Source organism: Choloepus didactylus, chromosome 8 (assembly GCF_015220235.1).
Source record: "Choloepus didactylus isolate mChoDid1 chromosome 8, mChoDid1.pri, whole genome shotgun sequence".
NCBI classification, from domain to species: Eukaryota; Metazoa; Chordata; class Mammalia; order Pilosa; family Megalonychidae; genus Choloepus; species Choloepus didactylus.
In genome coordinates, this window is record NC_051314.1 from 125,992,913 (window position 1) to 126,015,759 (window position 22,847).

General features: G+C 41.2%; 1 protein-coding gene and 1 pseudogene across 4 annotated transcripts in view; one reads left to right on the plus strand and one right to left on the minus strand.

The window, feature by feature from the left end:
* The window catches only part of VAMP1 (vesicle associated membrane protein 1), a 72,749-nt gene that overhangs the window by 28,588 nt on the left and 21,314 nt on the right, over nt 1–22,847 (plus strand). The window contains exon 6 of one of the 4 annotated variants that reach the window (XM_037845612.1): nt 3,591–4,165. The exons of 2 other annotated variants lie outside the window; for them this stretch is intronic. In XM_037845612.1, the coding sequence (XP_037701540.1) occupies nt 3,591–3,673 (83 nt within the window). In that variant the 3' untranslated portion in view covers nt 3,674–4,165. Of the gene's footprint in view, nt 1–3,590; nt 4,166–22,847 lie in introns of those variants that run through there. One more of the 4 variants, XM_037845614.1, reaches the window with a different exon arrangement.
* Nucleotides 13,415–14,183, minus strand: LOC119541610 (annotated as a pseudogene).

A 22,847-nucleotide genomic window follows, 5' to 3' on the forward strand; every position in this document is an offset into this window, starting at 1 on the left:
TCACCACTATCTAATTCCAGAACATTTTCCTCACCCTCAAAAGAAACCTGTACCTGTTACCAGTCACTCCTGATTCCCCTCTCCCCCAATCTTTCTGCCTATTAATTTGTCTATTATGGGTTTTTCTTATGAATGGTACCATACATGTGGCTTCCTTCGTTTAGCATAACACTTTCTAGCTTCATCCATGTGGGAGCATGTATCAGTACTTCGTTCCTTTTAATGGCTGAATAGTATTCCACTGTATGTTTGTTCATTCATCAGTTGATGGTCATTTCGGTTGTTTCCACTTTTGGGCTATCATGGATAAAGCTGCTATGAACATTCATGTACAAGTTGTTGTGTGAACATATGCTTCCATTTCTCTTGGATATATAACTAGGAGTGGGATTGCTGGGTCATGTGGTAACTCTATGTTTACCATTTTGAGGAACTGCCAAACACCGTTCCACAATGACTGCACCATCTTACATGCCACCAGCATTGTATGAGAATTACAATTTCTCTACATCCTTGCCAATTCTTGTAACTTTCCTTTTTTTAAAAAAATTATAGCCATCCTAGTGGGTATGAAGTGGTATCTCATGGTGGTTTTGATTTGCATTTCCCTAATGCCTAACAATGTTGAGCATCTTTTCATCTGCTTGTGGCCCTTTTGTATATCTTCTTTGGAAAAATGTCTATTCACATCCTTTGCCAACTTTTAAATTGGATTATTTGTCTTTTTATAGTTGAGTTGGAAGTGTTCTCTCTATATTCTGGATACTAGACTCTTATAATTTGCAAATCTTTTCTCCCATTCTATGGCTTATGTTTCAGTTTCCTAGGCTGTGTAAAGCAAATACCATGAAATGGTTTGGCTTGAACAATGGGAATTTATAAGCTTACAGTTTTGAGGCTGAGAAAGAGTCCAAATCAAGGCATCATCAAGGCGATGTTTGCTTCCTGAAGACTGGTTGCCAGTGATCTTTGGCTCCTCTGCTACATGGCAAGGCACATGGCATCTGCTGGTCTCTCCCTTCTCTTCTGGGTTTTAATGATTTCAGTTTCTTGTTTTCATGGCTTTCTTTTTCTGTCTCTGTATTCACTGAGTTTATAAAGGACTCTAGTAATAGGATTAAAATCCATCCTGAATGAGGTAGGTCATACTTTAACTGAAGTAGCCTCATCAAAAGGTCCTATTTACAAAGGGTTCACACCCACCAGAATGGATTAGATTTAAGAACATGTTTTCCTGGGGTACATACAGCTTCAAACCACCACAGTTTATCTTCTCACTTTTTTTATATTCTCCTTTGATCTACAAAAGTTTTTAATTTTTCTTTTGTTGCTTGTGCTTTCGGTATCATGTTAAAAAACCGTTGCCTAATTGAAGCTCCTGCAGATTTGCACCTATATTTCTTTTTAAGAGTTCTGTAATTTTAGTGCTTACATTTAGGTCTTTGATCCATTTTGAGTTAATTTGCGTAAATGAGGTATGAGGTAGGTGTCCGACTTCATTCCTTTACATGTGAATATCCAGTTGTTGTCCCAGTGCCATTTGTTGAAAAGACCATTCTTTCCTTATTTGTCTTGATTCCCTTGTTAAAATCAATTGACCATAAATGTATGAGTTTATCTCTGCACTCTCAATTCTATTCTATTTGTCTATATGTCTATCTTTATGCTATTACCATACTGTTTTGTTTACTGTTCCTTTGTAATAAGTTTTGAAATCGGAAAGCGTGACTACTTCAACTTTGTTCTTTTTCAAGATTGTTTTGGCTATTGCTTGCATCTCCTAATGAATTTTAGGATCTGCTTGTCCATTTCTGCATAAAGAGGAAGCTGGGATTTTGATATGCATGGCCTTGAATCTGTAGATCATTTTGGGGAGCACTGCCATTTTAACAATATTAAATCTTCCAATCCACAAACGCAGGATGTCCTTCCATTTATTTGCCTTCTTTAATTTTTTCAGCTATATTTCATAGTTTTCAGTGGACCTGTCTTCTGAGTTTCGTTTTTGGATCGTCCATTGCTAGTGCAGTGCACTGACTTTTGACGCAAGCAGTTGTTTTCTCCGCAGAGCTGGCAGGTGATGCCTTGGCGTGTGGGTGTGTTGCCATGACACTCTGTGGGCCATGGCTGGGGCTCTCCTGTGACTTATCTGAAGTCACAGAGGGAGAGTTTGATTCTGTGATACAAAGGGAAGCAAACATGTCTGACTCACCTTTCCCATACTCCCTTTGCATCTGACGGAAACCCTCGGCTGGGAGAGTGGGAAAGGAAGAGAGTGGGTTGGTGGCAGGGGCCTCCCCATCTCTCACAGCTACTTCTCCTGACTCTTCTCTTCTACAGGGTTTTTGGGGTGCCTCCTGAGGGGCAGGCTTTCCTGAAGGGTGAGGGCTGTGGCCGATGTCTCCCTTACTTGCGTGTCTGGCCAGAATTGGTGCTCCCTTCTCTGATGGGACTCTTGCTCACAGGGGCATGTTGAGGGTGACAGGACAGTCAGGGCCCTGGAGGCTGGTGGGGTCAGAGGAGTCTGGGGAGGGGGTACAAGAATCAACCAACCAGAAGATAAGCATCTAAAAGAATGGAGGACCATCCAAGTAAAGCTCCATTGGCTGACTGCTGCCTGGACTATGTCCAAGGCTGTCTCTCTGCTCCATCACTGGCTGTCTGGGCCAGTTGCTCAAGCTCTATGCACATACTTCCACTGTAACATGGGGATGCTGATGCTGACCTTGTAGGGTGGATGTGAGCATTTAAGTGCCAGTAACATGGGTGAACACCCTGCACAGGACTTGATGCAGAATAGCTGCCAGGCAGTGTTCCCTAGGTATGAGCTGATTATCAGCTCTTTTCCTTCTTGACCACAGGTTGGGGCAGAGTGAGAGCTCAGGATTCCAGGAACAGGGCAGAGCTCAGAATGGATGGGAAAGAGTGAAGAAATCCAGGAGGAAGAGATACTTAGGAGACATACTGGACAAACCTTGATAGAGTTCAAAGTCAGCAGTGGGACCTTTAGGATGGGGAGTGTGGTGGCTTCTGGAGCTGACGAGACCCCATCACATCTTCATGCCAATGGAGCCATCGAGGCACAAGGTTGGGGAGGGAGGGAGTGGGGTGCCCCAGGGACAGGAAGTCTGAAGCTGGCAGTGGAACAGGCTGGCCAGGGACAGCTGCAAGAAGCAGGATGCTGCCAGTCTGTGTGTCTTGATATTTGAGGGCACAGAAAAAAGGTTCATGTACAATTACTGGAATTTTAAACAATTATTAACTTATTAATTTAAATTTATTAATTTAAAAACCTAGTGTTCCTTATGTATTTTAAGTTCAAATTACAAATATTATCATTCTATTATAAATCTAATAAAAACCCTCCCATTGTTTTCCTTTAATTTCAACATACAGATTTTGTTTTACTGTTTGTAATATAGTGAAATATGGACAATTGTCTTTTTTAAAAAATTAAAATTTGGCTAACTCAAGTTGAACCATCTAAATTCCATTAACAATCAATTCCATTTACGAGTATAAGCCATTCAATTCCCTTACATATTTTAAATTGCATATTTTGATTCAGCGCATTTGGTTTTCTTTTTAAGGACTGAGATGCATGGCTGGACAGGCTTACCACCCTCATAAGAAAAACTTTCCTAAATACTTAAACCGTTTTTTTAAAGGATAAAAAGTGTTTAGATAGACAACGTGCGGGTCTTTGCTCAACTACAACAAGGCGAAAGCGTCCAGCCCCACCGGGACGGAGCGGTGCATCGAGTCCCTGACTGCCGTCTTCCAGAAGCGGGCTGGACAGGAGGGTGACAACTGGCACCTTCTCCAAGCTGGAGTTCCTGAACTTCATGAATACAGAACTGGCTGCCTTCACAAAGAACCAGAAGGACCCCGGTGTTCTAGACCGCATGATGAAGAAACTGGACCTAAACTGTGATGGGCAGTTAGATTTCCAAGAATGCCTTACTCTTGTTGGTGGCATGGCGGTGGCTTGCCATGCCGCCTTCTTCGCAAATCCCACAGCGAGCCCTTGCTGCAAGTAAAGCTGAGGAGTCCTTGGGTCTGGTCTCCAAATCTGCCTTTTCCTTCCAGCCTCCCAGTCATCATCTATTCCGCACCGCCCACACACCCTGAACTCAGCGCGCCCATCGCCCCATGAAGGCCACTCCTGCTGGTAGTAATAAAACAATATGTTTTTTTAAAACAAACAAACAAGCAAAAAAGTGTTCAGATAGAATGAAATCTTAAGTTCCCTCAAGCATTATAATTCTGTCAACATACTTTACACCCTCCAATTTAGAATTTATTAATTGGATATCAGTTGTATTTTTAATAGGCTAATGAGGCTAATCTATCAGTTGCTCTACTAGGATACAGTCTTTTAAACATTACAAAAACCTTAAACTCCAGATGCACACAAATCTTATTTGAAACTTAGCACGAGCTTGATTTGCTTCCTCACTTTCGATTTGTATCGAAGTTTGATAAAAAGCAAAACCATCGTGAGTCATACGGAATAAGGAATTTACTATAGGGATTAGACCTTATGCAATCGTGGGAGCTGAGGAAGGGTCTATGGAAGGCTGTTGTCTCTGCATCTGTGGGGGTCTGTGAGTGCTATAGGTCAGTCAGGAAGAAAAGCTGGATATGAAGTGGGGGAGAGCAAGGACCAACCAGAAACTTCAAGGACCAACCAGAACCTGTGTCCGTCACTTGCCACCTCCAACCTTGACGATCAGAGTTGTCTGCAGAAGGACCTGACACTCGTTGTCATGGAGCTACACACGTCTGGTCCAGGAGTTGGAGAAGCGGAAAGAGGAGACCAGCAGGAGCTGGTCTGGCTGCTGACCCATGTGGACCAGGAGGATGAGCAGATCGGTGACTACGTGCGTGAGCTGCCTCGGCGCCGGACACCCCGCACTGACCCCCAGAGCACAATGGCTGCTGTTTTCCCTTCTTCCTTCCTACCCTTCGAATCACGCACGCCTTCCTCTTGCAGCCAATCTTAACCCAGAACCACACAGGGAAAGAGTTCCGAGAGATGCGGTTCCATCTTTGCTGAGTAGACATAGTAGGAAGCAAATCTGGCAACTCTAAATCATCCTTGAGCTAAAAGGACACCTATTCACTGAGGGAAGTTTTACTATCTCGAGTGAGGTGAGGTTACTAGGTGGACCGTTATGATCTGGGATGACCATCTCAGGAAGGCTGTCATTGGCTATTTTTTTTCCTAAATTTTTATTTTGAAATAATTATAGACTCACAGGAAGTTGCAAAACTCGTTCAGAGAGGTCCTGTGTACCCCTCAACAAGGTGTTTTTTTTTTTTTTAAATTAAATTCAGTTTTATTGAAATACATTCACACACCATACAATCATCCATGGTATACAATCCACTGTCCACAGTATGATAACATAGTTATGCGTTCATCACCACAATCTATCTCTGAACATTTTCCTTACATCAGAACGAACCAGAACAAGAATAAAAAATGAAAGTGAAAAAAGAACACCCAAATCATCCCCCCATCCCACCCCATTTGTCCTTTAGTTTTTATCCCCATTCCTCCACTCATCCATACACTAGATAAAGGGGGTGTGATCCACAAGGTCTTCACAATCACACTGTCACCCCTTGTAATCTACATTATTATATAATTGTCTTCAGGAGTCCAGACTGCTGGGTTGGAGTTTGGTAGTTTCAGGTATTTACTTCTAGCTATTCCAATACTTTAAAACTTAAGAGGTGTTATCTATATAGTGCATAAGAATGTCCACCAGAGTGACCTCTCGACTCCATTTGAAATCTCTCAGCCACTGAAACTATTTCATCTCATTTTGCATCCCCCTTTTGGTCAAGAAGATACTCTCAGTCCCACGATGCCGGGTCCACATTCACCCCCGGGAGTCATATTCTGCATTTCCAGGGAGATTTACAACCCTGGGGTAGGGGGGAGGGCAGCGAGTTCACCTGTTGAGATAGCTCAGAGAGAGAGAGGGCCACATCTGAGCAACAAAGAGGTACTCAGGGGGAGACTCTTAGGCACAATTATATGCAAGTTGAGACTCTCCTTTGCGGTAACGAGCTTCATAAGGGCAAGTGCCATGATCGAGGGCTCAGCACATCAAACCGCCAGTCCCAATGTTTGTGACACCATCAACACCAGTCCAGGTGAGGAATTCCAACACATCCGCACCTTCCCCCAGATCCTCGGGGCTGGGGAGGGGGAGGCTGTAAATATATTTTTTATTATCTGTCCAAATTACTCTGGGATCAACAAGATGTTTTAAAAACGTAGAACACAGTCAAATATTTTGGGCCACTGTATTCCATTTAATTTTTCTTCTGAAATGCTGATTACTTTAGATCTTGGGATCCAAGAGACATAATTGATCACATTTGAAATGTCCTCTCAGACTGACTTCTGATTAAGGAGTCAAATGGGCACCAAAAAAAAAAGTCGTTGCTTTCTCTTTTAGACAATAAACTTTAAGAAGAAGGTCACTCGATAGGGGAATTACAGGAAATAAAGTGTTATATTTATGGCATGATTTCAAAAATTTGAGTCCTGGGAAACCTCGAATTTGCTGCCTGACTTTCTGAAGGGTAACCAGTAGAGGGCACTCCAGGATTTACAGACTGCAGAAAATGAACTTGTGTCATTGGCTATTGTCAGAGATTTGAGGCCAGGCCTAAGAGCCCGCATCCCTCTAGGGGAGTGACAATCATCTTTTCTTCTTCTTTGATTAAAATGTATTTTCCCCAACTTTTTATTTTGAAAAATGTCAAAATTACCAAAAAGTTGCAAGACCTGTATCCTGTCACCTAGATTTACCAATTGGTAATATTTTGTTATATTTATTTCTCTCTCTCTGCCTCTCTGTTTTTCTCTCTTTCTCTTTTTCTATTTCTCTCTCTCTCTCTCTCTCTGTATTTTTTTCTGTATCATTTGCAAGTAACAGACATCATGACACTATCTTCACTCATAAATACTTTTTTTTTCATGTTTCTGAGTGATATTTAATGACATGGGAAAGCATTCATTACATAATGTTAGACTAAAAGTCATGAATGTGGAGTATGGTCCCTATTTATGTATTATTTCCATGTATTTTAATATAATTTTTTTATTAGAGAAGTTGTAGGTTTAAAAAGAAATCATGCAGAAAATATGAGTGCTCATATATCCTTCTTATACCCTTGAATACTTTAACACATATTTCCTAAAAGCAAGGACATTCTCCGACATAACTACAAAATGATGATTACACTCAAGAAATTTAACATGAGACAATACTATTATCTGATATATAATTCATTATCAAATTTCGCTAACTTGCCCCAAAATGTCCTTTTCAGCTTTTTTTTTTTCCCCACCTCCTAGGATATAGTTAAGGTCATGCAATGCTTCCAGTTGTCTTGTCTCTTTAATTTCCTCTAATATAAAACAGGTCCCCAACTTTTTGTTTGGTTCTTCATGACTTGGCTATTTTTTTTTTTTTAATTTTTAAAACATTTTTTATTGTGAAATATAACATATATACAGAGGAGTGATAAATTTCAAAATACAGTTTATGAGAGATTTCAAATGGAGTCAAGAGGTCACTCTGGTGGACATTGTTACACACTATATAGGTAACATTTTTGGGTTTTGGTGTGTTGAAATAGCTAGAAGTAAATACCTGAAACTGCCAGGCTCCAACCCAGTAGTAGCCTTGACTCTTGAAGATGATTGTAAAACAATGTGGATTGTAAGGGGTGATGGTGTGATTATGAAGACCTGGTGGATTGCACTCCCTTTGTCCAGTGTATGGATGGATGAGTAGAGAAATGGGGACAAAAACAAAATGAGGAATAGGGTGGGATGGGGGGGATGGTTTGGGTGTTCTTTTTTACTCTTTTTTTAAAAATTTTATTTTGAAATAAATTCAAAGTTATAGGAACAGTTGCAGAAACAATACAAACCCCATACACAGAACTCCAGCATACCCTGACCCCCATCCCCCGATACTCCAATCCACCAACTTTAACATGCTGTCACACAGCTATTTCTTTCCCTCCCTCCTTCCCTTCCTATCTATCATCCACCATCTATTGCTCTGTCTTCTGAACATATGAGAGCAAGCTGCACACATCCTTGAACAAACACTATAATTCACATATACAATTCCCATGAACAAGAACATTCTTTTATGCAATCCCATTAAGCATAGCTAAGAAGTACAAGAGATTCAACATTGATACAAAGCTTACATTCTATATTTCCTTTTTTTTTCCTCCTTATGTCTCAACTGTGTCCCTTTGAGCCTCCTGTCCTCCATCCTCAGATCCCATGCAGGGTCATCCTTGGCATTCAATTGTCATCTATTTAGACTGTCTTTTTTTTTTTTTTCTCAATTGTGGAAGCATATATACAGCCTAAATCTTCCCATTCCACCCCCTTCCTAGCATTCCATTAGTGAGATTAATCACATTTAGAATGTTGTAATGCTATCACCTTCCCACCATCCATTACTAGAAATTTCCCTTCACCTCAAACAGCAACCCTACACTCATTTCTTAACTCCCCGTTGCCCCTTCCCCCATTTCTCTTAACCCATACTCTACTTTTCACCTCTATGGTCATATTCTCTGATAATTTCTTTGTGTTTACTGTGGGGCTTAAAATTAACCTCTTAAAGTAATTTGGGCAGATAATAAAAATTATATTTACAGCCTCCCCCTCCCCAGCCCTGAGGATCTGGGGGAAGGTGCGGATGTGTTGGACATCCTCACCTGACTGGTGTTGATGTTGTCACAAACACTGGGACTGGCGGTTTGATGTGCTGAGCCCTTGATCACGGGACTTGCCCTTATGAAGCTTGTTACCGCAAAGGAGAGTCTAATCTTGCATGTAATTGTGCCTAAGAGTCTCTCCCTGAGTACCTCTTTGTTGCTCAGATGTGGCCCTCTCTCTCTCTAACTGAGCCATCTCGACAGGTGGACTCGCTGCCCTCCCCCCTACGTGGGACCCGACTCCCAGGGTTGTAAATCTCCCTGGCAATGCAGAATATGACTCCCAGGGATGAATGTGGACCTGGCATCATGGGACTGAGAGTATCTTCTTGACCAAAAGGGGGATGCAAAATGAGACGAAATAGTTTCAGTGGCTGAGAGATTTCAAATGGAGTCGAGAGGTCACTCTGGTGGACATTCTTATGCACTATATAGATAACACCTCTTAGGTTTTAAAGTATTGGAATAGCTAGAAGTAAATACCTGAAACTACCAAACTCCAACCCAGCAGTCTGGACTCCTGAAGACAATTATATAATAATGTAGATTACAAGGGGTGACAGTGTGATTGTGAAGACCTTGTGGATCACACCCCCTTTATCTAGTGTATGGATGAGTAGAAAAATGGGGATAAAAACTAAAGGACAAATGGGGTGGGATGGGGGGATGATTTGGGTGTTCTTTTTTCCCTTTTTTATTCTTGTTCTGGTTCTTTCTGATGTAAGGAAAATGTTCAGAGATAGATTGTGGTGATGAATGCATAACTATGTTATGATACTGTGGACAGTGGATTGTATACCATGGATGATTCTATGGTGTGTGAATGTATTTCAATAAAACTGAATTTAATTAAAAAAAATTAACCTCTTAAATCCATAACAATCTTGTTTTTCTTTGATACCAACTTAACTTCAATAGGACACATAAACTATGTTCCTATACTCCTCCATTCCCCCACCTTTATATAGTTGTCAAAAATTACATATTTTACATTGAGTTCAAAACCACTGATTTGTCGTTAGAGTTTGTGTATTTTATATCATGTAGAAAGTAAATAGTGGAGTTACAATTCAAAGATTATTGACTTCTATTTGTATTCCATTGTGGTCAGAGAATGTGCTTTGAATATATTCAATTTTTTTTTTAAATTTATTGAGGCTTGTTTTATGTCCCAGCACATGGTCCATTCTGGAGGAAGATCCGTGATCACTAGAGAAAAATGAGTGTCCTGGTGGTTTGGGATGTAAGGTTCTATATATGTCTGTTAAAATTCTCTGTATCTCTTTCTCCTTTCTTTGTTTCTCTGTCAGTAGGGCTCCCTTTAGTACCTGAAGTAGGGCAGGTCTTTTATTGGCAAACTCTCTCAGCATTTGCTTGTGAAAAATTTAAGCTCTCCCTCAAATTTGAAGGAGAGTTTTGCTGGATAAAGTATTCTTGGTTGGAAATTTTTCTCTCTCAGAATTTTAAATTTGTCATGCCACTGCCTTCTTTACCTCCATGGTGGCTGCTGAGTAGTCATTACTTAGTCTTATGTTGTTTCCTTTGTATGTGGTGAATTGCTTTTCTCTTGCTGCTTTCAGAACTTGCTCCTTCTCTTCAGTATTTGAGAGTTTGATCAGAATATGTCTCAGAGTGGGTTCATTTGGATTTATTCTATTTGGAGTTCGCTGGACATTTATGCTTTGTGTATTTATATTGTGTAGAAGATTTGGGAAGTTTTCCCCAACAATTTCTTTGAATACCCTTTCTAGACCTTTACCCTTCTCTTCCCCTTCTGGGACACCAATGAGTCTTAAGTTTGGATGTTTTATTTTATCTGTTGTATCCCTGAGATCCATTTTTATTTTTTTTATTTTTTTCTCCATTCTTTCATTCTTTCATTTTCTGTTCTGTGGACCTCTAGGACACTGAGTCATTGTTCAACTTCCTCTAATCTTGTATTATGAGTATCCAGAGTCCTTTTAATTTGGCCAACAGTTTCTTTTATTTCCATAAGCTCTTCTATTTTTTTATCTACTCTTGCAATGTCTTCTTTATGCTCTTCTAGGGTCTTCTTTATGTCCCTTATATCCTGTGCCATGCTCTTCTTCATGTCCTTTATATCCTGTGCCATGTTTTCATTCCTTGATTATAGTTCTTTGATTAATTGTGCCAAGTACTGTGTCTCTTCTGATATTTTGATTTGAGTGTTTGGGATTGGGTTCTCCATATCTTCTGGTTTTATCATATGCATTAAGATTTTCTGTTGTTTTTGGCCTCTTGGCCTTTGCTTTGCTTGATAGGGTTCTTTCAAGTTGTAAAAAAAAATACCTCTCTAATTTTTCAGAAATACAAGTTGGTGGCATACACTTTCTCTAACTAACCAGCAAATGGCGACTGTGAGTCACCTATACCCCTCAAGTCAGTTCTCTTCAACTTCGTCCTTGTGGTGTGTGGGGAAATGATTCTTGTGGGGTTCAGTTGGTGAACTCAGTTTGGGTGTGTTGTTGGAGCTGTCCGCCCTGAACATGGGGCATGTGTCTGGGTGGTTAGGGAGGCAGGGCAGCTTTAATATTCAAACCTCCCAGGTGTTCCTGGAGATTCAAGGCTGTTGCAAAAGTCTAAGCCTTCATTTCAGTTTTGCCCCAGATTTTCTCTGTCGCTGATCCACAAACCACCGGTATTGATGTAGCATTCCTGTGTTTTCTGAGCGGGCCCCCATTCTCAGATGTGATCTTCTGGGACCTGTGCTGAGGGAAGGCTGTGCTACGTCACAAGTGTGCGCCGTCCCTCAAGGGAAGCCCTGGGCTGTGCAGGGGTGCTCTCAGCCTCTCAGCCTGATGCAAAGATGGTTGAATGGGGCGTCTCAACCACCCCCCTCCCCTTTTTGCACAGTTCCTCTTTCCCAGCTCTGGGACAACTGGCACGGCTCTGGGCTGTGGGCACGGCCCCGGGCAGGAGTGTCTCCAGACCGCCAGGGAGCCAGCTGTGAGCAGCAGGGTTTCTTTCTCCTTTTGGCTCTCCCCTCCACTCCCCTGGCCCTGAGGGAATCTACAGCAGGCTATCCTCCATGCCAGACACCGAGAGGCTGGCACAGCCCACTCCTGCCATGCTGCGGTTCCCACTGTTGCAACGGCAGCCGCTCCTGGGTTTTTCCCTTTTTTTAATTTTTATTTTAAAGAACTAGTCTGTCTCCAAGCACCAACCCCTGGCTTCCCCACACTGCAGCGCGGCTGCAGGACTTTCAGCCAGCTTACTTACTCGTTTCAGAACACAGACTCCCGGTTTCACTAAGTGCACGGTCCCTGAGGTTCTAGCAGACCTTGTCCAGCTGGTGCATTGCTGAAACCGGTATTCTGGGTCACCTTCTGGTTTTTATCTAGTATTTTTCACAGAGGTGTTGTTTTTCCCTGTCTCACATAGCCGCCATCTTAGGTTCTCCTACTCTTATTTTTTGTTCTTGTTCTGGTTCTTTCTGGTGTGGGGAAAATGTTCAAAAATGGATTGGGGTGATGAATGCACAGCTATATGATGGTACTGTGAACAGTTGATTGTACACCATGGATGATTGTATGGTACGTGAATATATCTCAATAAAATTGAATTTTAAAAAATACATTTTAACAGGTAGTTATAGAGCAAATATCAAAGAATAGTATGGGTTACAGTTTCACAATTTCAGGTGTTTCCTTCTGGCTGTTCTAACATACTAGAAACTAAAAAGAAATACCTATATAATGATTCGGTAGTCAGAATCAATTGTTAATTCCTAACTTCTCTGTTACAACTCCTCCCTCTCATCTGAACATTTTCTCAGTCTTCAGGGATATTTGGGCAGTGACCATTCTAACTTTTGCATGTTGAAAAAGGGTGTTGACATTATGGATTAGGGGAATGCAACTGGATGATGTTCTGGGAGAGACTGGTACCTCTAAATTTCAGGGCTTATCTGGCATAGGAACAATCTGGAGGTTTGAAGTTTCTGGATAATAAACTTAATAAGTAAAACTCGAGTCTTAGATAGAGCCCTGGATTTTTTTTAGGGTTTTCAGGAATGCTGTTCCTTGGGGCTTGACATACTGTGGCAATTCGTAATACCTGGCTGAAGCTTGCATAAGAATAACCTCTGGAATGACCTCTCGACTCTATTTGAACATTCTTAGCTACTGAAACCTTATTTTGTTACATTTCTTTTTCCCCTTTTGGTTGAGAAGGCATTGTCAATCTTACATTGCCAGGGCCATGCTCATCCCTGGGAGTATGACTTGGCTATTTTTGGAGAGTGTCCGGGACAGTTGTTTTACATGTGCTTCCATATAGATTTGTCTGGTTTTCCTTTCTTTTTTTTTTTGTAGGTGAAACAATTTTATTTCACAGTTGTCTTTAAAACTGCAAAGACACTATTTTCTTTATATAAAAACAGTAGTACAGATACCCTATACTTTATAGAAAATGGTTACATACACTCTCCCAATGAAAAAAAGCACCCCATTATATCGTTTCGGTTAGGTGGCTTGGAAAAAACTCACATCTGGACTGATTGCTAAATCATACCATTACACTACTCTGCATTTTTTGGTTCAAAGTATAGATGATCATCATCTGCATATGTGTTCCTGCATCGTTACGTTTTTGTAATTCACGTTATCGACTGGTTTACCACTTAATTTTTCATTGAGTCATCAGCCTTTTCTGCAGGTTCATCAGAAGATTGAGCAGGCTGTGCATTTCTTTCTCTGTGGTCTGACTTCAAGACCTTCCCGGAATGGAGACGCAACATCATCATCATAGATGGTAAACTCCAAGTCTTTACCGACATTCCAGTGAAAACATTCTTTGTGGTTAGGTCCTACTCTGCAGGAAGAGTCTCTCTTAAGGCACCCAGACCCTGTGTAACCAGTTCACATTGCATTCCACAATCTCAGACATATGTCTCTCGAAGTAGGTGCAAGCTTATTGAAAATGGGCTCTAATGGACATAGCTCTGCAGTCAAAATAGTTAGCAGATGGGCAAGCTTGGAAAATGTGAGGGCCTGAATCATTGTAACCAGCAGTGAGCAGCCCCACCCCATATGGTTTCCGGCGATATTGTTGTGTTGGTAGCTGGGGCTTGCTTCCAGTTAGATACAAGTGAGACAGGAAAACACAAATCTGGAATCCAAACACTCCCGGCACATGAAATTGCAAAACAGTCTAGCATCAGCAGTAAGCCCCGCAACTGAGATACCGGTTTTGTTGTCAACATGGAGAATTTTTTCTGTTGATGGGCTGCAAGCTCTGACTGTGCCTTCTGCAGTGCAGCTAAAGGTTCAGTGCAAGGCTGAACCTTGCTTGAGAGCTTCCATTGTGTATTCAACCTGATGACTCCTGCTCTAAGGGCTCCAAGCAGTGACATCATTGTCATACTTAACTGCAAAACATGATTCTGGCATAGGCCTGTCTGCCGCCTCCTCTTATAGGTGGTAAAGATAGAGTAGTATCTCCTTTTACAGGAGGTTGTGAATTGCTGATTGTTTCTTTGCAATTAGATTCAGGTTGAACATTTTTGGTATGTTCTCAGCACATCAGGTTGGAAAGCATAGATGTCCGTTTGTCCATTACTGGCATTAAGTTTGATCACTTGGTTAAGATGGTGTTCCTGGTTTGCTAATGCTGCTGTTATGCCAAATACCAGAAGTGGATTGGCTTTTATGAAGGGGATTTATTAGGTTACAAATTTAGAGTTCTAAGGCCATAGAAGTGTCCAGACTAAGGCATCAACAAGAGGATACCTTCACTGAAGAACAGCTGATGGTGTCTGGAACACCTCTGTCAGCTGGGAAGGCACGTGGCTGGAGTCTGCTGGTCCTTTGCTCCCAGGTTCGTTTCAAAATGGCTTTCTCCAAAATGTCTCTGGGTCTTTCTTAGCTTCTCCGGGGCAAACTCTGGGCTTCATCTCTTATCTTAGCATCTGCAAATGTCCTTCTGTCCACATCTCCAAGCATCTCTAAGCATCAGCAAGCATCTGGGTCTGTGTCAGCTCTTACCTTCTCTCTTAAATACTCCAGTGAACTAATCAAGACCGACCCCGAATGGGTGGGGTCCACACCTCCATGGAAATAATCTAATCAAGAGTATCACCCACAATTGGATGAGTCACATCTCCATGGAAACATTCAATTGAAAGCTTCTACCCTAATCAAAAGACTAATAAATCTACCCCAACAAGATTGCATTAAAGAACATTGCTTTTTGGGGGGCATGATATATTTAAACTGGCACAGATAGTGTCTGCCAGACTTCTCCCTTGTAAATGTACTTTTTATCTCTTTGTGATCAATAAGTAATCATGATGTGACATGTTAAAGCTGTGTGTTATCCTGTTTCCAACAAACTTTCACTCAGTAGTTTCAGCATCCATTTATGATTCCTGTCTGAATCAATTTTTACAATAGCATTTGCAAAATGATGATTTAAAAATTCTATCTTTTGTTTATTAGTTGGTTTTCTTCTGCAAAGAATAGTTTTTCCTTCTCCCACCCCCACTCTTTTTCTTTTAGTATTGCTGTGGACTTGTGGATTCTTTTTCTTTATTGATTTTGATTTACATCATAAAATTTCCCATTTTAACCATTTTTAAGCATACGATTCAGTGGCATTAATTACGTTTACAATGGTCTGCTACCATCATCACCATCCATTTCCCCAACTTGTTCATCATCCAGAATGGAAACTCTGTATCCATCAAGCAATAACTCCCCAATTCTCCTCCCCCAGGCCCTGGTAACCTCTAATCTACTTTCTGTCTCTATGAATTTGCCTATACTGGATATTTCATGTAAGTGGAGTCATACAATATTTGTCTTTTTGTGTCTGGCTTATTTCACTCAACATGATATCTTCAAAGTTCATCCATGTTTTCACATGTATCAGAACTTCATTCCTTTTTATGGCTGAATAATACTCCATTGTACATATATACTACATTTTATTTGTCCATTCATCTATTGATGGACCCTTGGGTGGTTTCCACTTTTTTGGCCAATGTGAATAATGCTGCTATGAACATGGATGCACATATATCTGTTTAAGTCCCTGCTTTCAATTCTTTTGGGGTATATACCTAAGAGTGGAAGTGCTGGGTCATATGGTAATTCTATGTTTAGCTCTTTGAGGAACTGCCAAATTTTTCCACAGCCACTGTACCATTTTACATTCCTACCTGCAATGTCTGAGGGCTCCGTTTTCTCCGCATCTTTCCCAACTCTTGTTACTGTTTTTTCAGCTATGGTCATGCTGGTGGGTGTGAAGTGGGATCTCACTGTGGTTTTGATTTGCATTTCCCTGCTGGCTAATGATGTTCAGCACCTTTTCGTAGGCTTATTGGCTGTGTGTTTATATTCCTTGGAGAAATGTCTGCTCAGAATCCTTGCCCATTTTTAAATTGGGTTATTTGTCCTTTTATTTCCTGGAGCCTTTTGACATAATCCCATCAGTCTTCCTACTTTCTGTTACCACAAGAAGTCAGAGCTCTTGGGTCACGTGCCTCTGTTTGAGGCGGTGGAAGGCTCCTCCTCACGCCAGTCTGGGCTTTGGCTGCCCCCTGGTGGTGGAACAGGGATTCTGAGCTCAGGTTGTCCTACTGCCCTCTCAGAGCCCAAGTCTTCTGGGCCATTCCTATTAAATCCTAAGGTCAGGAGTGCCAGGCTTCTGACAGTCCCCCCAGAGCTTGCCTGTGTCTGCAGAGCAAGCAGGGTTTCATCGAGTCCTGGGGATTTGGGGTAGGACCTGATGTGAGTAGAGGGGCTCAGCCACAAAGGCTCCTATCTGTGGTGGTTGAGGACTCTGCCTTTAATACAAACCAAAAGGATGATCCTCTTTTAAAAGACCCTGCATTTTCTAGCCTATTTTAGGGCAGACTCTAGACCAGTGGTTCTTAGCCTTTTTGGAGTCAAGGGGCTTCTCTGAAATCTGATGTAAGATGTCGATCTTCCCTTTAGAAAATGCACACACACATGCACACAGTATTGTGAATAGAATTTCAGGGAGTTAGTGGAGCCCCTACTCCAGATTTCTGCTCCTACTAGCTTATCAGAGGCTTCACGCACTCAAATGGACCTGCTGCCCTTCTGAGGGGGTTGACAATGCCCACTTAGGGACAAGAGCCCTGGAGAGGGAGGAAGGACACTGGGTAAAATTTTCTTCTCATAAGAGAAGTAACATTTGCAAAGAGCTGCCTTATGTTGATAAATAGGCATTCCTTTTGTGAAAATATCTGAGGAAGACAAATAACAGAGCTGAGTAATTTGCCTAATCTCAAAACAGACAAATCCTCCCACCTGTCCAATTTGTGGGCTCCCAATGAGATAGAAGGCAAAGCACTCTTTGGAAGGATTTCCTAAAGCAATTGTTCTTCAACTCTATTTTTAGTTGAACTCAGATGGTTTGAAGACTCTCTCAAGTTTTCCAGAGGTAAAATATTTAGGGGATTCCAAAACCTCACGCTGGCCTGCTTCTAGAAGGTAACTTAAACAAATTGATCCATGTCCCTTTAAGACACACCTTTAAAGGGGTTTTCTTCCGGCTGGGTACTGTACATTTGCTCAATAAATATTTACTTACTGCATATTGGAAACAAGAGTTTTAGAGCTGACAGGTACTGGAGGGAGCTCTTATTCTGGTTCCTTTATTGTCAGACAAGCAACATGAGGACCAGGGAGGCAAAATATCACTCATTCATTCATTCATTCATTCAACAAGTTTTGGTCACCTCCTATGTGCCAGGCAGTGGGCTTTGTATGAGGAATAAAAGAGGAAAAGGCACTGACAATATTCCAATGTGGTGGAGAGGTAAGCAGGCAAACAACCGTAATTGAAGAAAGATAATTGCTTCAATGGAGGCTATTCAAAAAGAAGAGGAAGTTTAGCAGAAAACAAACAAACAAACAACTAAATCTGCAAAAATGTCTGAAGATGACTTCACAGAGGAGATAATATTTGAGCTCTGGCTTGAAGAATGAGTAGGGGTTTGCCAGGTGGGCCAGCTGTGTTTGTTCCAGGCTGCAGAAACGGTGTGCAGGTTGATCTATCCAAGATGGTACCAGGCCAAGGAGCTTGCAGGGCCTGAAATCCAGCCTGCACTCCACTGGGAAGAAGAGACACCTTTTCCTAATTCGCCCGAAGGCACAGTATGGGCTGATGGCTCTCCAGAAATGTGAAGGCATGGAAATGCAAAAGAGCAAGTGTGTTCTAAGAGCTATTGCTTCAGAATTGCTGGGGTAAAAGGCCAGAATGAGAGGACAGGTGAGTGAGGCCAGGTTAGGAAGGGCTTTTTAGGACCATAACACTAGCTGTTTTAGTTTCCTAGCTACCAAGGCAAATACCATGTAATGGGTTGGCTTAAACAACAGGAATTTTTTGGCTCATGGTTTTGAGGCTAGGAGAAGTCATCAAGGCAATGGTTTCTCCCAGAAGACTGTGTTGTTCTGGGACTGGCTGCCAGAGATGCTTGATCCTTGATCTTACTGTCACATGGCAGTGCACTTGTCAGTCCTCTCCTGGCTTCTCTCTTCTTGTCTGGCTTCCCTTGACTTTCAGCTTCTGGCTACTCCCTGTGGCGTCTCTGTTTTTTACTCTATTTATAAAGGACTCAAGTAATCCGGATTAAAGCCCAACCTGATTCATTTGGGCCACACTTTAACTGAAGTCACATCTTGAAGAGATTTTATTTGTAATGGGCCTTGCCCTCAAGGGCAGTCAGACAGGAATGCAAAACCTGAATACAAATAGTGATAGAGTAAACTGTGAGAAGTGGCCAAATAGAGGGGGAAGACGGGGCACTGCTGGAGCTACTATTGCTTGGGCACAAACATTTTCAAAAATTATCAAATTTATTAGTGTAATTATCAAATTTATTAGTGTAAATTTATTAGTGTAAATGTTTTGTCATATTCCATAATTATCCTTAAATGGCTACAAGATCTGTAGCAGTATCTGTTTTATTACTGTTATTGGTCATTTGTATCTTTTTTTTATCTTTGTCAGTCTTTTTAGAAGTTTTTTATTTTTTTAACATTTTTTGAAAAGTCTGCTTTTGTTTCATTGATTTTCTCTATTCTTTTCCTGTTTTCAATATCCTTGATTTCTACTTTTATTTTCATTATTTCATCCCCTCTGCTTGCTTGCTCTGTTTATGTTGCTCTTCTTTTTATAGGAGGGAGAAACTTAGATTAATTGATTTGAGGCCGTTCCTTTTTTCTGATGTTACCATTTAGAGCTTTATGTTTTCCTCCTAGTGCTGCTTTTAGCTCTATCATGAATTTGATATGTTATATTTTTATTTTAATTTAGTTTTATGTATTCTTTTATTCAATTTGAGACTTCCATTTTTGACACATGGATTGTTAGAAGTGTGTTAATTTATTTCCAACTCTGAATAACTTTGTTTTTTTCTCTGATATTGATTACCAGTTTGGTATTGATTATAGTTAGGGAACATACTCTCTATGGTTCCAGTTATTTAAATTTTATTGAAATTAGTTTCTTCAGTATATTGTACTTTAAATGGTGGAATACAATATAGCTGTTAAAATAATGTTTTAAAACTGTATTTGTAAATATGGAAAAAAGGCTCACAGTACATTATCTAATGAAATAAGCAGATTATACCACATACTGCATAGAACTTTCAAAAAATGTATCAAAGAATTTTGACTTTTATACTTTTTGCTAACGTGAATGTTCTAATTTTTTTCTATAATGAATAGGTTTTATGTAGCAACAACAACAAATAAATTATAACAGAGTGTTCTGGTTTGCTAATGCTGCCGTTATGCAAAATACCAGAAATGGATTGGCTTTTATAAAGGGGATTTGTTTGGATACAAAGTTCCAAGGTAAGACATCAACAATCAGGTACCTTCACTGGAGAAAGGCCATTGACATCCAGAAAACCTCTGTTAGCTGGAAAGGCACGTGGCTGGCATCCGCTTTCTTCCAGGTTGTGTTTCAAAATGGTGTTCTCCAAAATGTCAGTGACAGCTTTCAACAGCTGTCTTCAAAATGTCTGTCCCAGCTGCAGCTCTTCTTCAAAATGTCACTTTCAGTTGCTCTGAGGTCCCTCTGTTGTGAGCTCTTTTTATAGGACTCCAGGGAATTAATCAAGACCCACCTTGAATGGATGGGGCCACATTTCCATGGAAACATTCAATCAAGAGGTCACACCCTAATCAAAGGTGTCACTCACAGTTGGGTGGGTCACATCTCCATGGAGATAATCAGAAGGTTCCAAACTAATCAACACTAATACTCCCACAAGATTGCACCACAGTCTTGCACCCACAAGATTGCACCAAAGAACATGGTGTTTTGGGGGACATAATACATCCAAACCAGCACACAGAGTAGTTACTAAGAGTTTTTGTTTCCTCTCCTGTAAAATGGGGATACCTATCAGAACTAAATACAATGAAGCATTTAAACGTTCAGCACAGAGCCAGGCATATAGTTAAGCATCATTAAATATTAGCTGCTGATGCTCCTACCCTGATCCCTGGCACTGTCACTGCAATGATGCCACCATCACAACCATGACGGGCAGTTTAACCACTACCACTTGCTGGGGTTCGGGGATGGGGCGGAAACTCTGGAAGGGGCTATGATTTTGGTTTTCAAGACTTAGCCCAAGGAAAGGCTTATTGCTCCAGCAAGAACATGGGGACGGGAGGCAGAGCCAGGGACCAGGACACGAGGGAGAGACTCAGGCCAGCATCGGGCTTTGGCAATGCCGGACCCTGTTCCAGAGTGCTGGCTCAGAGTCCTGGAAGTGCCTCTACTTCAGGTCTGGGCAGCCATGGTCTCCAAGCCTGTCACTGCCACGGAGGCCCAGTCACCCTTGCCTTTGCCCGTATTTCGTCCGAACACACACCAGCTGAGAGTCCTGCTCCCCTCGAGTCCATCCCACTGAAAATTTGCCCCCTGATAAAGGACATCGTCCTGACCTTTTTACGTCTTCCCTCCAAGCTCTTACTCAGCTGGGGGGGCCCTCCTTCCAAAGCCAGATGCTATCCAACCTCAGCCTCACCCTCACTGCCCATGTCTGCAATCAGTTTGGGGTGCACTCTGAGCCCTGTACCTTCCTCTTCCAAAATAATCTCCCACTGTGAGGTATTGGACCACTCCACAACATCTTAGCCCAAATCAGCCAAATCCAACCCCATTTGGCAGTTTGATATGTCTATAGTAGAATACCTAAATCCTAATACCCCAAAGATAAATGATTTGGCATTCTTTGCCTCTGGCAGCATTTTCTATGAAGACTTGCAGCATGGCAGGATGCAGAGGTGCCTGAAAGGGGCTTGATTTTTTTTTTTTAAGAAGATGGCATTTGTTTTAAAGTGTAATTTACATGCAATAAAATATGTAGGTTTTACGTGTACAGTTCAAATGAATTTTGAAAATTGCATACACCCATTTAATCACCATTCAAATTGAGATAAGGAATGTTTCCTTCATCCCGGGAAATTCCCTCACATCTATCCCCACTACCCCTCTGAATGCAACCACTGTTCTGATTTCTATCACTGTAGATTAGTTTTGTGTGTCCAAGAATTACACATAAATTGAATCATCATGTTTGTCTAACTTCTGTCCAACATGTTTTTCAGATTCATCTGTGTCATTGCCTATACCAGTAATGTGTTCCTTTTTATTGCTGAGTGTATTCCTTTGTATGAATATAACACAATTTGTTTATCCATTCACCTGTGGATGGACATTTGTTTTTTTTCCAATTTTGGGCTGTTATGAATGTGTAGTCTTCTGTTGTTGGGTGCTCCATTAATGTGTTCTATTAATGGACAGTAGGTCAAATTGGTTGATAGTGTTTTCCAAATCTTCTGTATCCTTCCTGAGATTTTGTCTGCTCATTCTATCAATTACAGAGAGGGATATTAAAATCTCTAACTATGATTGTCTATTTCTTCTTTTAGTATTAATTTTTGTTTCACTTATTTTGAAGCTCTGTTTTTAGGTATGCACACATTTATTTTTTTTTCTTAGTGAATTGATTTTTTTATCATTATGAAATGACCTTAAAAAAAAACCTCTGCAATACTTCTTATCTTGAAACCAGTTTCTATTGCTTAGTATGTTCCTGGCATATCTTTTTCCATCCTTTTACTTTCAACCAGTCTGTGTTTTTATATTTAAAGTATGTCTCTTGTAAATAGCATATACTTGGGCCTTGCTTTCTTCTGGCCTGACAGCCTTTTAACATGAAATGTTTAGTCCATTTGCATATAATGCAGTATCGATGTTCTTGGGTTTAAGTCCACCATCTTGTTATTTGTTTCCTAAGTGTATCCTCTATAGTTCTGTATTTAGACAGAAGCAAGTCTTCCCAGGGCCCCACACACTGGGGGGCCGCTGTGCTTTGAAATGCCTTCCTCAAAAATTGTTTAGGGCCCCTCCAGTGCCTGGGACCTACCAGCCTGGCAGCACCATCTGGGTAGGGTGCCCCAAGAGTAAACCTGGTCCTATATGGGTCCCTGTCACCAGAATGGTGGTGATACACTGATTTTGGGTGACTCTTAAGTCGGACACAGGACAAGCTCAGAACTCTGGGCTATTGATACTCCATCGCTGACCCCTGGGCTTGAGTCACGTGTGTGGGCCTGTGGGTCATCTCTCCCATGTCCATGTTTCACCTTCAGTGCTGCCTCCACTCATTAGCACTCAAAGGGGCAGGGGTACTGGTAGGCATCCTGCACCCTACTTTCTCTCCCCTGCCTTCCAGTAACAGATTTACTGAGATATAATTCACATTCAATCTACCTATTTAGAGTGTACATTTCAATGGTGTTTTATATTCATGGAATTGTGCAACCATCACCACTGTCAATTTTAGAACATTTTCATCACTCCAGAAAGAAATCCATTAGCAGTTATCCCCAGTTCTTCTCTCCCCCATACCTTCAGCCCTAGGCAAACACGAGTCTACTTTCTATCTCTGTGGATTTGTCCATTCTGGACACTTCACATAAATTGAATCTTATAATATGTGGTCCTTTGTGACTGGCTTCTTTCACTTAGCATAATGTTTTCAAGGTTCATCCATG